This window comes from Hemitrygon akajei, chromosome 2, assembly GCF_048418815.1.
Source record: "Hemitrygon akajei chromosome 2, sHemAka1.3, whole genome shotgun sequence".
NCBI lineage: Eukaryota > Metazoa > Chordata > Chondrichthyes > Myliobatiformes > Dasyatidae > Hemitrygon > Hemitrygon akajei.
The window spans coordinates 176,431,441-176,444,840 of NC_133125.1; the positions used below are offsets into that span (position 1 = coordinate 176,431,441).

At 43.9% G+C, this 13,400-nt stretch overlaps 1 protein-coding gene across 3 annotated transcripts in view; it reads right to left on the minus strand.

Moving 5' to 3' along the window:
* LOC140718725 (uncharacterized) overlaps window positions 1-13,400 on the minus strand; it is a 204,252-nt gene that overhangs the window by 142,033 nt on the left and 48,819 nt on the right. For all 3 annotated transcript variants that reach the window (XM_073032830.1, XM_073032827.1, XM_073032835.1), the window contains one exon: window positions 7,499-7,597. In XM_073032830.1, the coding sequence (XP_072888931.1) occupies window positions 7,499-7,597 (99 nt within the window). The remainder of the gene's footprint in view (window positions 1-7,498; window positions 7,598-13,400) is intronic.

A 13,400-nucleotide genomic window follows, 5' to 3' on the forward strand; every position in this document is an offset into this window, starting at 1 on the left:
TTGCCTAATGAATTTTTAAAATTCATAAGAAATGGGAAGAAAGAAATACATTTCAAGAATGGTTAGCTCAGCTTAACTGCCTGTTTTTTCAAGAAAAAATTCAAATTCAAGGCTAAAATTCATTCTGTACTCAAAAGAGTATTGACAATTAGCTTTGGATTATTATATCTACAACTTACTAATCATGCTAACATACCGTGAGCTGTAGATATTATAATTTTTATCAGGAGATCCCTGAGACATGCAAATTAATTCAAGGGTTCCTCCAGAGCAAAAAGTTTGAGAAAGGCTGGTGTAGCCTGTACGTGTTTGGAAGTGAAGCACTTGCATGCCAAAGCGAATATACCTCTTATGTATTTGGATTTTTGATGTGAACAAGGTACAGGTTGGTGGGATTTTAATGTTGTTTGTATTCGGTGTTTTTCAAATTGCCACTACCATATTGGTTTTTTATATTTTGTTTAATTTATTTTCATACTGCATACGTAACTAGTTGATACACAAGTCTGTGGACCAAAGTTAAGCTTTTGATAGTTTCTTTTTGCATTAAAGTGTCTCAAACAGTTAAAGGAATTAAAGACTTGAAAAATTATTTATTATTCTGAGTGTGTATTCTTCCCAGGCAGTGGGGTAATTTCAACCCAGATTAGAGGGTTTTTGATTTTTGCATGCAGTACAATATACAATACATAATAGGGTAGTGGTGAAGGACAGGACAGTCGTTCCCATGAGACAGTGTCACGTGGAGACCATGTCAGGGACTGACGCCAGGATGTAGAACTGTGACGGTGATCCAGAGCAACTGCAGCCGTGAAGTCATCGTGTTTTCTGCAGGAGATGTCAGCAACCCCTTTTCCAGGCTTGTCACAGAGACCTTTTAAGGACTTGAGTTTTCATAATGTTACATTCAGAGGATGAGCAAACTGAACCTGATTTCAATGAACAAATTAGAGAGATGTGTGGTCAGCATGAGGAAACCATGGCAACTGTTGATAAATTAAGCAAAAGGTCCTATGTATACATTCCAAGGGAAAGACACATTTCTCCATTTACGGGGGATGCTGAGAAAGATGGGAGGTCTGCTGATGACTTTATTGAATAAATCGATCGTGTACTTCATGCTGGAAATTAGATTGACCAGGATCAGTATGATTTTGTTATGTCACTGCTCAGGGGTGCAGCTCTAGAAGAAGCACTGATGTGCAGTGATGACCAGGCTGATGACTTGTTCACCTGTCTCAGGGAGGCTTTCAGAGACAAGCATAGTGCACCCCAGCTGTTGCATAGCTTGCATAGTCAAAAAAAGTGTGAGGGTGAAGACATAGGGAGTTTTCACATGCCCCAGCCCAAGCTCTTAACTTTCAGCTGAAGTGTTCCCCCGATGCTCTGGCCAGTGAAAGGCTGGTGCTTGGAGATCAATTTATAGAAGGGATCAGAGATCCTTCCCCTGGAAGGGAGCTCCACTGATTTGTGCAGAATAACTCTGAGTCCTCAAAGTTAGAAGTGCGAGAGGAGGCTCATCTGTGGTTTTTAAGAGTCCTCAGGAAATGCAAAGACTGTAAAGTCAATGTGTGTCAGTAGCCAGGCACAGTGCTCACCTCCGAAAACTCATGAATCCAAGTCTGTCACTCTAGACGATGTCCGTAAAGTCGTCACAGAGCAGGGCAAAGCCATTAGTGAGTTGACTCAAGCAGTGAAAGATCTTCCTATACAGAGAGGTGTTGAATATGCTATTAGTAGTAGACCCAAGTTGCAGCCTAGGTTCACAGAGGATGGGCAACCAATATGTTTCAAGTGTCAGGTGGCAGAGGGGCATGTGGTCAAGAATTGCCCACAGAAGCAAAGTGCAAGGGTTGTTGAGCCCACATCTTCCAGCCCTCAGATTATTGTGAGTCGGGCAATTCAGGGTAACCCCGTAGATAATGTATAGCCATCCCATGACCAGTTACTGCAACGTTCCATAGGACCATGTACTGACATTGAGCTTAAGATATCAGGTGTCGCTGTCCGTTGTCTGTTGGACACAGGTAGTCAAGTGAGCACCGTGACTGAGCAGTTCTTTCGAGAACACTTGAATGGAGAGGATGAGGAAATGTTGTCCACTGCCGGCTGGCTTAGGTTAACAGCCACTGACAGTCTTGATATTCCTTACCTTGGGCATCTAGAGCTGGAGGTTCAAGCGATGGGTATGAAAATACCCAATTGTGGCTTTCTAGTAATCAGGAATCCTGTTAACACTGAACAACCCATCCCATGCATTGTAGGCATGAACATTATAAACCAATGTAGACGACTTATCTACTTCGTCAACTTTTCAACACAGGATTTGACACAACTCTAGAAGGAAAGTTGGATTCTGACTGGAGAGATGATTTCCAGAAAGTGCAGATGCGAACTACTGAAAAGAAAGCCGTCGTCCGAGTATCAGGAAAAGATACTGAGCACATACCTGCTGAATCTGTAGTTACCATTGTGGCTAGGAAGGCCACTGGAGATGTTGGTTGTGACCATAAGATGTTATGTGAGCCACTTAACACCACCACCCCCCCCCCCCCCACTGGGTTGTCTAGTAGTTATTCCCATGCTCGTTGACTCTCGTAGTCGTACAGTACCAGTACAGGTTTTAAACCTCTCTCAAGAGGATGTATGGCTCTCACAAAGACCCGACTGGGTATACTGTCAAAGTTAGAGTGTGTAGATAGTGATCAGCAATGTGCTGTAAGATTTCAGCGGATCTCAGCTGGCATTGAACAAGTGACTGTTGGTGTAAAGGAGGAGGGTAGTAACCACAAGTTAAAGTCGATTCTAGACAAGCTTGACATTGATGGTGGTGAAGAACAACAAGCACAGCTAAGAACATGACTGGTTAAACACCTGGCAATCTTTGCAGTCGAAGATGAAGACCTTGGGTACACTGACAAGGTCAAGTATTGTCTGCTAAATAAGATGCCTCACCTTAAGATCCGTCCCCCAATGAAATCATTCCTTGCTTCTCGGCCACTCAGTTGTTGCTGTAGATTTCACTGTGTTTGAACCGACAGCTGATGGGCATGAGAATGTTTTAGGAGTCACAGACATTGTTACAAAGTTCACCCAAGCTTTCCCAACTCGGGATCAAAAGGTGGATACCACAGCAAAGGTGTTCTCGAGCGAATGGTTTATGAAGTACGGTGTTCCTGAGAGGTTGCATTCTGACCAGGGCCGTGACTTCGAAACTGAGGTCATAGCTGAGCTCTGCAAACTGTACGGAGTAAAGAAAAGCTGTACTACACCCCATCGTCCTACTGGCAACACTCAGTGTGAGCGTTTCAACAGGACGATGTGTGATTTGTTGTGTACGTTGTCTCCAGAAAAGAAACGCAGGTGGCCAGAGCATCTACCTGAGTTAGTGTATGTGTATAATGTGACACCTCACGCCACCACCGGATATTCCCCTTATTACCGACCGTTCGGTGTTGATCACCACTTGCCAGTGGATGCCCTGCTGGGGTGAGAACAGTCTGTGGAAAGGAAATATGACTGGTTAGCCATACACCAGAAACAACTGAGTGATGCTCATGCCAGAGTGAGGGAATACTCTGACGAGAAGGCAGCAGAATGCATTGCTTTTCTGGAGGATAAAATTCATTGTCCCAAGATTGACGTAAAGGCACTGGTTTACCTCAGGAACAGGACATTAGGCCATAATAAGGTCCAGGATGCTTGGAAATCAACTGTTTGTGAGGTGGTAGAGGTACTAGACAACACATATACTGTGGAACCTTTGAAGGAAGAGCCTATCAGGAGGGTGAACAGGCCCTGTGCGAACCTTCCCACCCCAGCTCCTCAAAGGAGACTATAAACTCATGTCCCTGGGACATGAATCAGATTCTGAGGATTTAGAGAATGATGTGATATTGGTAAAAGATGTATCAGAACAGGGTGTACAGAACAACACACACAAAATGCTGGTGGAACACAGCAGGCCAGGCAGCATCTATAGGAGAAGCACTGTCAACGTTTCGGGCCGAGACCCTTCGTCAGGGTGTACAGAATCTTGACTCCAGCCTTGACAGCATATCTTCTGGAACTGTAAGAATGTCTGGAACTGAGACTGTAGCGCCTGTGACTGATGATACAGGGTCAGATGTTGGTGGCCCTCCTGTTGTAGTATCACACAGGAGTAAAAGAGTAAATGCTGGACAGCACTCTAACCCACATCACGAACCAAGGTCAGTCCGAGATGTGGCCTCCATAAGTCCTGCAGCAGTGTCACAGATACTGGCCGGTCGAGGTTCAGTTCCATTCAGAGAAGCAGTTAAAGAGGTTAAAAATACCTTTGCAGTGAGCGAGTAATCGAGGATGCTTACCTGTTTGCAGGGGAGAATGTAACCAGGTGACTGTTGAGTATTTTTTTTATTGTTAAAAGTGTATTTGTGCATTCACCCTGGTAACGCTAAAATAGCTGCCTGTGCCTTTAAGAGAAAACAGTGATGTCATTATGCACATGTGGAGTTGAAAGAAGAGTTACAATGTTCTGCAAAGACAAATATCAAGTGGTGGGAGCTGCTTTTCCCAGATTTTCGTGAGTAAGGTATCGGCACAGGATGGCGTGTTTGTGTGAAGTTCCTTATCAGCTGAGTAGCGTGAGCGAGGAGAATTCGTTTCAGGGTCCAGCCTGTAGGTGTTTGGAATTTAAGCACCTGTGTGTCAAAGTGAGTAAGATGAGCTGTAGTTATTGATATTTTGGATGTTGTGTACAAGGTACAGCATTGGTGGGATGCTAATATTGTTTGTCTTGTTTTTTTTAGAATTTCTAATACCAATACCTAACTAGTTGACACACAAGGGTGTGGACCGAAGTTAAGCTGAAATTGTAACAGCAGGAACTGTGCATTTTTTAAAATTCATTTTGTTGTTTTTATTTTGATACACTCTTTCTACATTAAAATATCTGAAACAGATGAAGGAATTAAAGACCCGAAAAGGTATTTGTTGTCCTGAGTGAGTATTTTTCCCAGGTTACAAAATAAATCACTCTTGGGTTCCTGTTGACCTACATTCCCCCTCGTTTGTTTTCGTCCGCCATGATGCACACCAACATCCCCTTAGGCCCCCTTACGATGGTCCATTCTGCATTTTGGAATGGAGGGAAAAGACTTTCATCATAGATAAGAGGGGTAAACCTGAACATATTTCAGAAGATCGCCTTAACCCAGCCCACCGAGATTTGGAGTATTCCACTGCCATGCCCCTGCCATCACCTCTGGACGAGCACAGGACCCGAGCCGGGCTGCTGATCCGAGCTTCAGACAGGCTCACAATGCTGGTTTTAGTTAATTCCAGAGGGGCCGGTGTAGGGTAATGTGATTGGCAGAAATGTACATAATTCAGAACCATCCACATTCAGTTGGGGTTTCACTTTAAGAGGCTGGTCTGACCAGATGACATTATTATGTAAAGAGTTTTAGCGCATTTTTGTGTGTTGGTTTGGGAGTTCAATAAAATGTGTTACAGGTTTCATTAAACATAAAATGCCTCACTTCATTTTATTTGTGAAAACCTACATTAATCTCTCATCTGAGTGTCTGCTGTGGTGGAGCCTCCATCTGCACTCCCTCAAATGAGAGATGCAAGTGTGGGTGTGTCCTCAGTGAAAAATGGCTTTAAACGCCCATCGTCAGATCTGGCTGCACCCTATTCAGCATCATCAGGTCCTGCTCTCCTTCACCAATTGTTTATTCAAAGACTATGCAGAAATGCAAAGAGAACCCCTAATTCACCACTGTTTCCACAATTCACCATGCTGAAATATTCTAACAATGTGCACTGAACCCATGAATGGCTGGGATTCAGACTGTGCACCTGCCCCTGTAGTTTCCCTATTTCCCTTTGCCCACTGGACCAACCCTCCCAAATGTCCCTCGATGCCCTGGTGTTGAAATTGCATTGAGTCTGGATTCTGTCCATTTCTTTTTCATGCTCAACCCTCCTTCTGTTAGATCCTGTTCATCACCAACCTCCTCTCCTGGTTCCAATGTTAATGCCATTGCTAATAGTTCCCTCTCCTCAGGTATTGTTCCTCACCCTTTCACATCTCCCATCACCAGCTCTGTGCACAAAACAAAAGGCAAGACCCCACTTTCCTTACCACATGGAAGGAGGCCATTCAGCCCATCTATGCCAGCTCACTCAGCTCTCCATTCCTGATTACTTCTCCTCGAAACCATTTCTCTCCACATCCACATCAAGTCTACCACACTTGTGCTACTGCAATTGACAGAAACCAGGTAACCTAGCAACCCATCTTTCTGGGATCTGTGCCCATGAACATTGAGAGTTGTCAGTTCCTCTCCATGCCTTTAGTCTTCTGTTTACTGTTTGTTCCTTTGCCTAGTTTGCCCTCTCCAAAAGCACTGCTGTAAACATTTCCAGACTGAATTCCATTTCCTTGTTTGTGTATTCAAGGAGACCGATGATATCTTCCTGTGACCCAGAGCTTTCTTCTTCACTGTCAACCAAACTGCTGATATTGTGATCAACAGGAAACTTCCTGATCGTGTTCCTCAATTCAAGTTCAAATCATTGACATGAACCTTAAACAACAAGGGACCTGTTACTGATCCCTGCTTAACTCACCACACATGGCCCTCCAGACTCTGAAACTCCCGTTGATCCTCACTGTTTGCTTCCTCCCTCTCAACCAATTTTTATTCCAACACCATCTTTTCTTGGATCCCATGGACAATTTAGTTTCTTGAGTACGCCATGAGGAACTTTAACAAAACTTTGCTAAAATCCATGTCATGAGGAGGGGCTTTACCACTCTCTCACCTCCCCTTCATCAGGATTAATGAGCAACTTTCAAGTTATTGTCATTCAACCGTATACATGTATACCATCAAATGAGACCACTTTCCTCTGGATTAATGTTCACAACGCAGTACATGTAACTCACGTGCATAACACAAAGTAACATCACCACAAATAAATTAACCAATAACAAGGTGCATATATTATCATGGGGGATGGGGGTGGGGGTTAGCCACAATCTCCTCAAGGACTGGAGATGCTGCTCTGCTTTCTTAACCAAAGAGGTGGTGATGAGGGACAATGTGAGATCATCTGTTATGTGCACTCTCAGAAACTTGGTGCATTTAACTCTCTCCATGGAGGAGCCACGTGTGTGCAGTGAGGAGTGGTCCCTCACTCCTCACCTCTACATCACGAGTCACAGCACCTTTGACAACATAATGCGTGTAACACAATTGAATTGAGACATTTTACCCTCAAGTACCATCTCTGACACCAGGTCAGAGGTGACTCTGGAATCGTTCCAGCAGTGGTGTCACTGTGAAACACCACTCCACAACTGGGCAAAAATGCAGGGTTATTTCATCCCTCATGTATCAGGGACATGGGGGGGGGGGGGGCGGGGTGATTTTTCTCTTAAAATTAACTGCAATTTCCTGGGAGAGATGCCTGAAGTTTAAACACAAGTGTAGGCAATAACACTTACCCATATACCAAATAATCACAAATGAAATAAAAGCAACTGGAAGCAACACCATCGTTGTGATTGACGCAGCAAATGTGACAGTGTCCTTGCTGTAAAAACCTGCAATTACAAATACATTCAAATCAGCAAACATGCAACAACACACCAGAAAAATGAGCAGGAGAGTTGCCAATTGTTGCCACAACCAATTTGTTCCCCTTATCCCCTGCAGGGAAGAGATGTGCTCATCACTGCCTAGTCTTGTCAACCTTGACTTCTGGTCTGCACCAACTGACTCTACCTGCTGTGCTGGGTGAACAAGTCACTGATTTGTTACGCCTGCCAAGAACAGACAGACTCACTCACTCTTCCTCAGTCAGTATTTCCCTGTTACCTGCTGCCAATACACTGCACTGGGTGCTTCTTCTGGTGTTGAGACGGCCAAACCTTGATGAGTTCACTATGGGAAGCCCCTGCCCCTCCTCCATCCCTTCCACTCATCGACACTTTCCTGGCCAATTGGATTAATTTGTCAGCCATTTGCCCTATCCACCTATTACTTTCCAACTTCTCACTTCACCCCTCCCCCACCCACCGACCTCCCCCTCCACATGGCTTCACCTATCACCTTGTACTCTTTCCCCTCCTCCCACATTCCTATTCTGGCTCTTTCCCCTTTCTTTCCGGTCCTGATGAAGGGTAGCCCGAAACATCAACTCTTTATTCCTTTCCATAGATATTGCCAGACCTGCTGAGCTACTTCAGCAATTTGTGTGTGTTTCTCTGGATTTCCAGTATCTGCAGAATCTCTTGTGTTAAGGACAACAATCTATTGTTCTTTTGCAAGAAGATAATAAACACATGAAAATAAGAGGGGAGTCGGTCACTCAGCTCCTTAAACCTGCCCCACCATTCAATACAATTGGAGCTGATCTGCCCCAGGCCCCATCTCCTCTCCTGTCCCAGTCCCACACAATCCTGAATTCCACAATCTGTCAAATATTTATCCATCTCTTCTTTAAATACTTGTCAGCTGCTTGTGGTGGGAAAAACCACTCATCCCAGGAATTACCCTGATGGACCACTTTTAGACAGCCTGTAGTCAGTGCAATTGTTCTTAAACAAGGGGACCAGAACTGTGCACAGTACAAAGTGGACTCCCCAACACTCTGCACAACTGTAACAAGACTTACCCATCTCTAAACTCCAAATCCCTCGCAAGTAAGGCTTATATGTCTCTCCTGTTCCTAATTTCTTGCTGCACCAGATCTTTTGTGATTCCCTTACAAGAACATCTTGATCCCTCTGCAGTTCACTCATTTACAAATCCTCTCCATTTACATAACAGTCAGATTCCTCTTACTCAAGGGTTCCACCTCACACTTTCCTGTATTAAATCACATTTTCCATGTGCTGAGTTATCACCCAATCATTCAATCTATCGATATCCTATAGTACAGTCCGAATTTCGTCATTGGAACTTGCTTTTCCTCCAGTTTTGATGAATTTCAATATCCATTCATGATATTAATAATTAAAATAATCAATAATTAGAAACTGCTCCCCCACAGGGATCAGATCACTGGCGCATTTAGATATTCACTCTTTATCAGCTCTGAGTTTTCTTCTCCACTCCCCACATTTTATTGTTTTTCCTTCTTTATGGTTGCTCAGTTAGGAACAGTAGAGATGCCAGGCAGGATAGTGGAATGCTCCTCTTGTGGGATGTGGGAAGTCAGGGAGACCTCCAGTGTCCCTGACAACTACACCTGTGAGAAATGCTTCCAGCTACAGCTTCTCACATTCTGTGTTAAGGATTTGGAGCTGGAACTGGAAGAACTCCGGATCATTCGGGAGGCTGAGGGGTTGATAGATAGGACATATCGAGAAGTAGTTACACCCAAGGTGGAGAACGCGGGAAATTGGGTGACAGTCAGGACAGAGAAAGGGATTAAACAGCCATTGCAGAGTACCACTGTGGCCATCCCCATCAACAACAGGTACACCACTTGGATACTGTTGTGGGGGATGACCCAGCAGAGGAAAGTCACAGCGGTCAGGTCTCTGGCACTGAGTCTGGCTCTGTAACTCAGGAGGGAAGGAGGGAGAAGGGGTGAGCTGTGGTGGTAGGAGATTCATTTGTTAGGGAACAGAAAGGAGGTTCTGTGGACAAGAATGAGATTCCCAGATGTTATGCTGCCTCCTGGATGCCTGGGTCCAGGACATCTTGGATTAAGTCCTCAGCATTCTTAGGTGGGAGGGTGAAGAGCCAGAAGTCGTGGTCTGTGTACGTAGGAAGAGTGAAAAGGTTCTGCAAAGTGAGTTCAGGAGTTCGGTGCTAAGTTGAAGGGCAGAATTTCCAGGTTGTGATCTCAGGATTGCTACTCAGGCCACATGTGAGTGAAGCCAGAAACAGGAAGATTATACAGTTTAACACATGGTGAAGGAGTTGGTGTAGGAGGGAGGGCATCAGATTTTTGGAACATTGGGCTCTCTTCCAGGGAAAATGGAACCTGTACAGAAGTCACAATTGCACCTGAACTGAAGGGGGACTAATATCCGAGTGGGAAGGTTTGCGAGTGCTGCACGGGGCTGGGGAGGAGTTGTTAAACTGGGGTTGCATCTGGATGGGAACCAGAGTGTCAGAACAGATAGCGGAGAGGTTGTGGGAACAGACGGGAATCAAAAGGTTGAGCATGGTGCGACTGATGTCCTGAACTGTGTATACTTCAATGTAAGAAGTATCACAGGAAAGGCAGATGAGCTCACAGCATGGATCAACACCTGGGAATATGGTATTGTAGCCATTAGGGAGACTTGGTTGCAGGAGGGGCAGGACTGGCAGCTCAATATTCTGGGGTTCCGTTGTTTTAGACACAACAGAGCAGGAGGGATTAAAGGAGGAGGGGATATTTTACTATTCAAGGATAATATCCTGGCAGTGTTCAGCCAGGCCAGACTGGAGAACTCATCTAGTGAGGCATTATGGTGGAACTGAGGAATAAGAAAAGTGTGAACACGTTAATGGGGCACATTACAGATTATACAACTGTCCGTGGGATTTAGAGGAACAAATTTATGGAGAGATTGCAGAATGTTGCAAGAAATATAAAGTTGTTATAGTTGCTGATTTTAACTTTCAATATATTGACTTGGTCTCCCATAGTGTCAAAGGACCACACTGGAAAGAGTTTGTCAAAGGTGTTCAGGAAATTTTCTTAATCAGTATTAGAAGTCCCAACAAAAGAGTATGTGATACTTGATCTGCTGTTAGGGAATGAGATAGGAAAGGTGACAGAAGTGTGTGTAGGAGAACACTTTGCATCGTGTGATCACAATGTCATTAGTTGTGAAGAAAATCTGCAGAAAGATAGGTCTGGTCTGTGGGTTAAGATTCTAAATTGGAGAAAGGCCAATTCTGATGGTATAGGAGAAGATCTAGTAAATGACGATTAGGACAGGATATTTTCAGGCAAATGTGCACTTGGTACATGGGAGGCCTTCAAACATAATATTTTGAGAATATAATGTTTGCAAGTGCCTGTCTGAATAAAAGGTAAAGACAAGAGGTGTGGGGAACTTTGGTTCTCAAGAGATATTGAGGCCTTGTTTAAGAAAAGAAAGAGGTACATTGCAGGTACAGGCAGGTAAGAACAAATGAGGTGCTCATGGAGTATAAGAAATGAGAGAACAGTTAAGAAAGAAATCAGGAGGGTGAAAAGAAGGCTTGAGGTTGCTTTAGCAGAAAAGGTGAAAGAGAATTCTCAGGGATTCTACAGATATACTAAGAGCAAAATAATTTCAAATGACAAAATTGGTCCTCTGGAAGATCAGAATGGTAATACATGTGTGGAGCCAAAAGTGATAGAGGAGATCTTAAATGCATATTTTACATCTATATTTACTCAGCAGACAGACACAGAGTCTATAGAAGCAAGGCAAAATGGCATCAACTTCATGGATTCTATACAGACTACAGGTAGCAGCTCGTTGCCTCTCTGAGTGGAAGCCTGTGACCAGTAGAATGCCGAGGGATTGGTGATGGGTCCATTGTTTGTCATCTATGTCATCTATCTAGATGATAATGTGGTTAACTGGATCAGCAAATTTGTGGATGTCAGCAATATTGGGGGTGTAGTGAACAGCAAGGAAGACCATTATGTCTTGCAGCAGGATCAAGACCAGCTGGATAAATGGGCTGAAAAATGGCAGATGCAATTTTGTGTAAGGTATTGCACTTTGGTAGGATCAAGACAGTAAATAGTTGGCCACTGAGGAATTTGGTAGGTGGAAGGGATCTGGGAATACAAGTGGTATCTCAGATTGATGGGGTCATCACATTGGCCTTCATAAATCAAAGTATTGAGTGCAGAAGATGGCATATCATGTTGACGTTGTACAAGACACTGGGGAGGTATAGTTTGGAGTACAGTGTGCAGCTTTGGTCTCTTACATACAGGATAGTTGTAAATAAGGTTGAGAGAGTAGAGAGAAATTTTATAAAGATGTTGCTGGGTCTGGAGGACCTGGGTTAAATGGAAAGATTGAAAAGGTTTGGACTTTATTCCTTGGAGCCTAGAAGACAGAGGAGATTTGATATACGTATGCAAAGTTATGAACAGTTTACTTCAGGTAAATTTCAGGCTTCTTTCATTGAGTTTGGATGGAATTTCTACTAGAGGTCATGGGTTAATGGTGAAAGGAGTAAGGGGAAAATGAGGGGAAATGTCTTCACTCAAAAGGTCGCGAGAGTGTGGAACGAGCTGCCAGCACAGGTGATACATGCAAGCTTGATTTTGGCCTGTAAGAGACGTTTGGAGAGGTACAAATCTAGAAGATTATAAGACTAATAGGAAGGAGCTTAAGAAGGAAATTAGGAGAGCCAGAAGGGGCCATGAGAAGGCTTTGTTGGGCAGGAAAAACAAAAACTCCAAGACATTCTACAAGCATGTGAAAAGCAAGAGGATAAGACATGAAAGAGTAGGACCTATTGAGTATGACAGTGGGAAAGTGTTTATGGAACCGGGGGAAATAGCAGAGGTACTTAATGAATACTTTAATTCAGTATTCACTATGGAAATGGACATTGGTGATTGTAGTGATGACTTGCAACAGACTGAAAATCTTGGGCATGTATATATTAAGAAAGAGGATGTGCTGGAGCTTTTGGAAAGCATCAAGTTGGATAAGTTGCCGGGACTGGATGAGATGCACCCCAGGCTATTATGGGAGGTGAGGGAGGAGATTGCTGAGCCTCTGGTGATGATCTTTGCATCATCAATGGGGATGGGAGAGGTTCCGGAGGATTGGAGGGTTGCAGGTGTTGGTTTTTTATTCAAGAAAGGGAGAAGAGATAGCCCAGGAAATTATAGACCAGTGAGTCTTACCTCAGTGATTGGCAAATTGATGGAGAAGATCCTGAGAGGCAGGATTTATGAACATTTAGAGAGGAATAATATGATTAGGAATCATCAGCATGGCTTTGTCAAGAGCAGGTCATGCCTTACGAGCCTGATTGAATTTTTTGAGGATGTGACTAAACACATTGATGAAGGAAGAGCAGTAGATGTAATGTAAATGGATTTCAGCAAGGCATTTGATAAGGTACCCCATGCAATACTTATTGAGAAAGTAAAGAGGCATGGGATCCAAGGGGACATTGCTTTATGGATCCAGAACTCACTTGCCACAGAAGGCAAAGAGTGGTTGTAGGTCGGTCACCAGAGGTATGCCTCAGGGATCTGTCTGGGACCCATATTCTTCATGATTTTTATGTGACCTAGCTGAGGAAGTGGAGGGATGGGTTAATTAGTTTGCTGGTGACACAAAGGTTGGAGGTGTTGTGGATAGTGTGGAGGGCTGTCAGAGGTTACAGCAAGACATTGATAGGATGCAAAACTGGGCTGAGAAGTGTCAGGTGGAG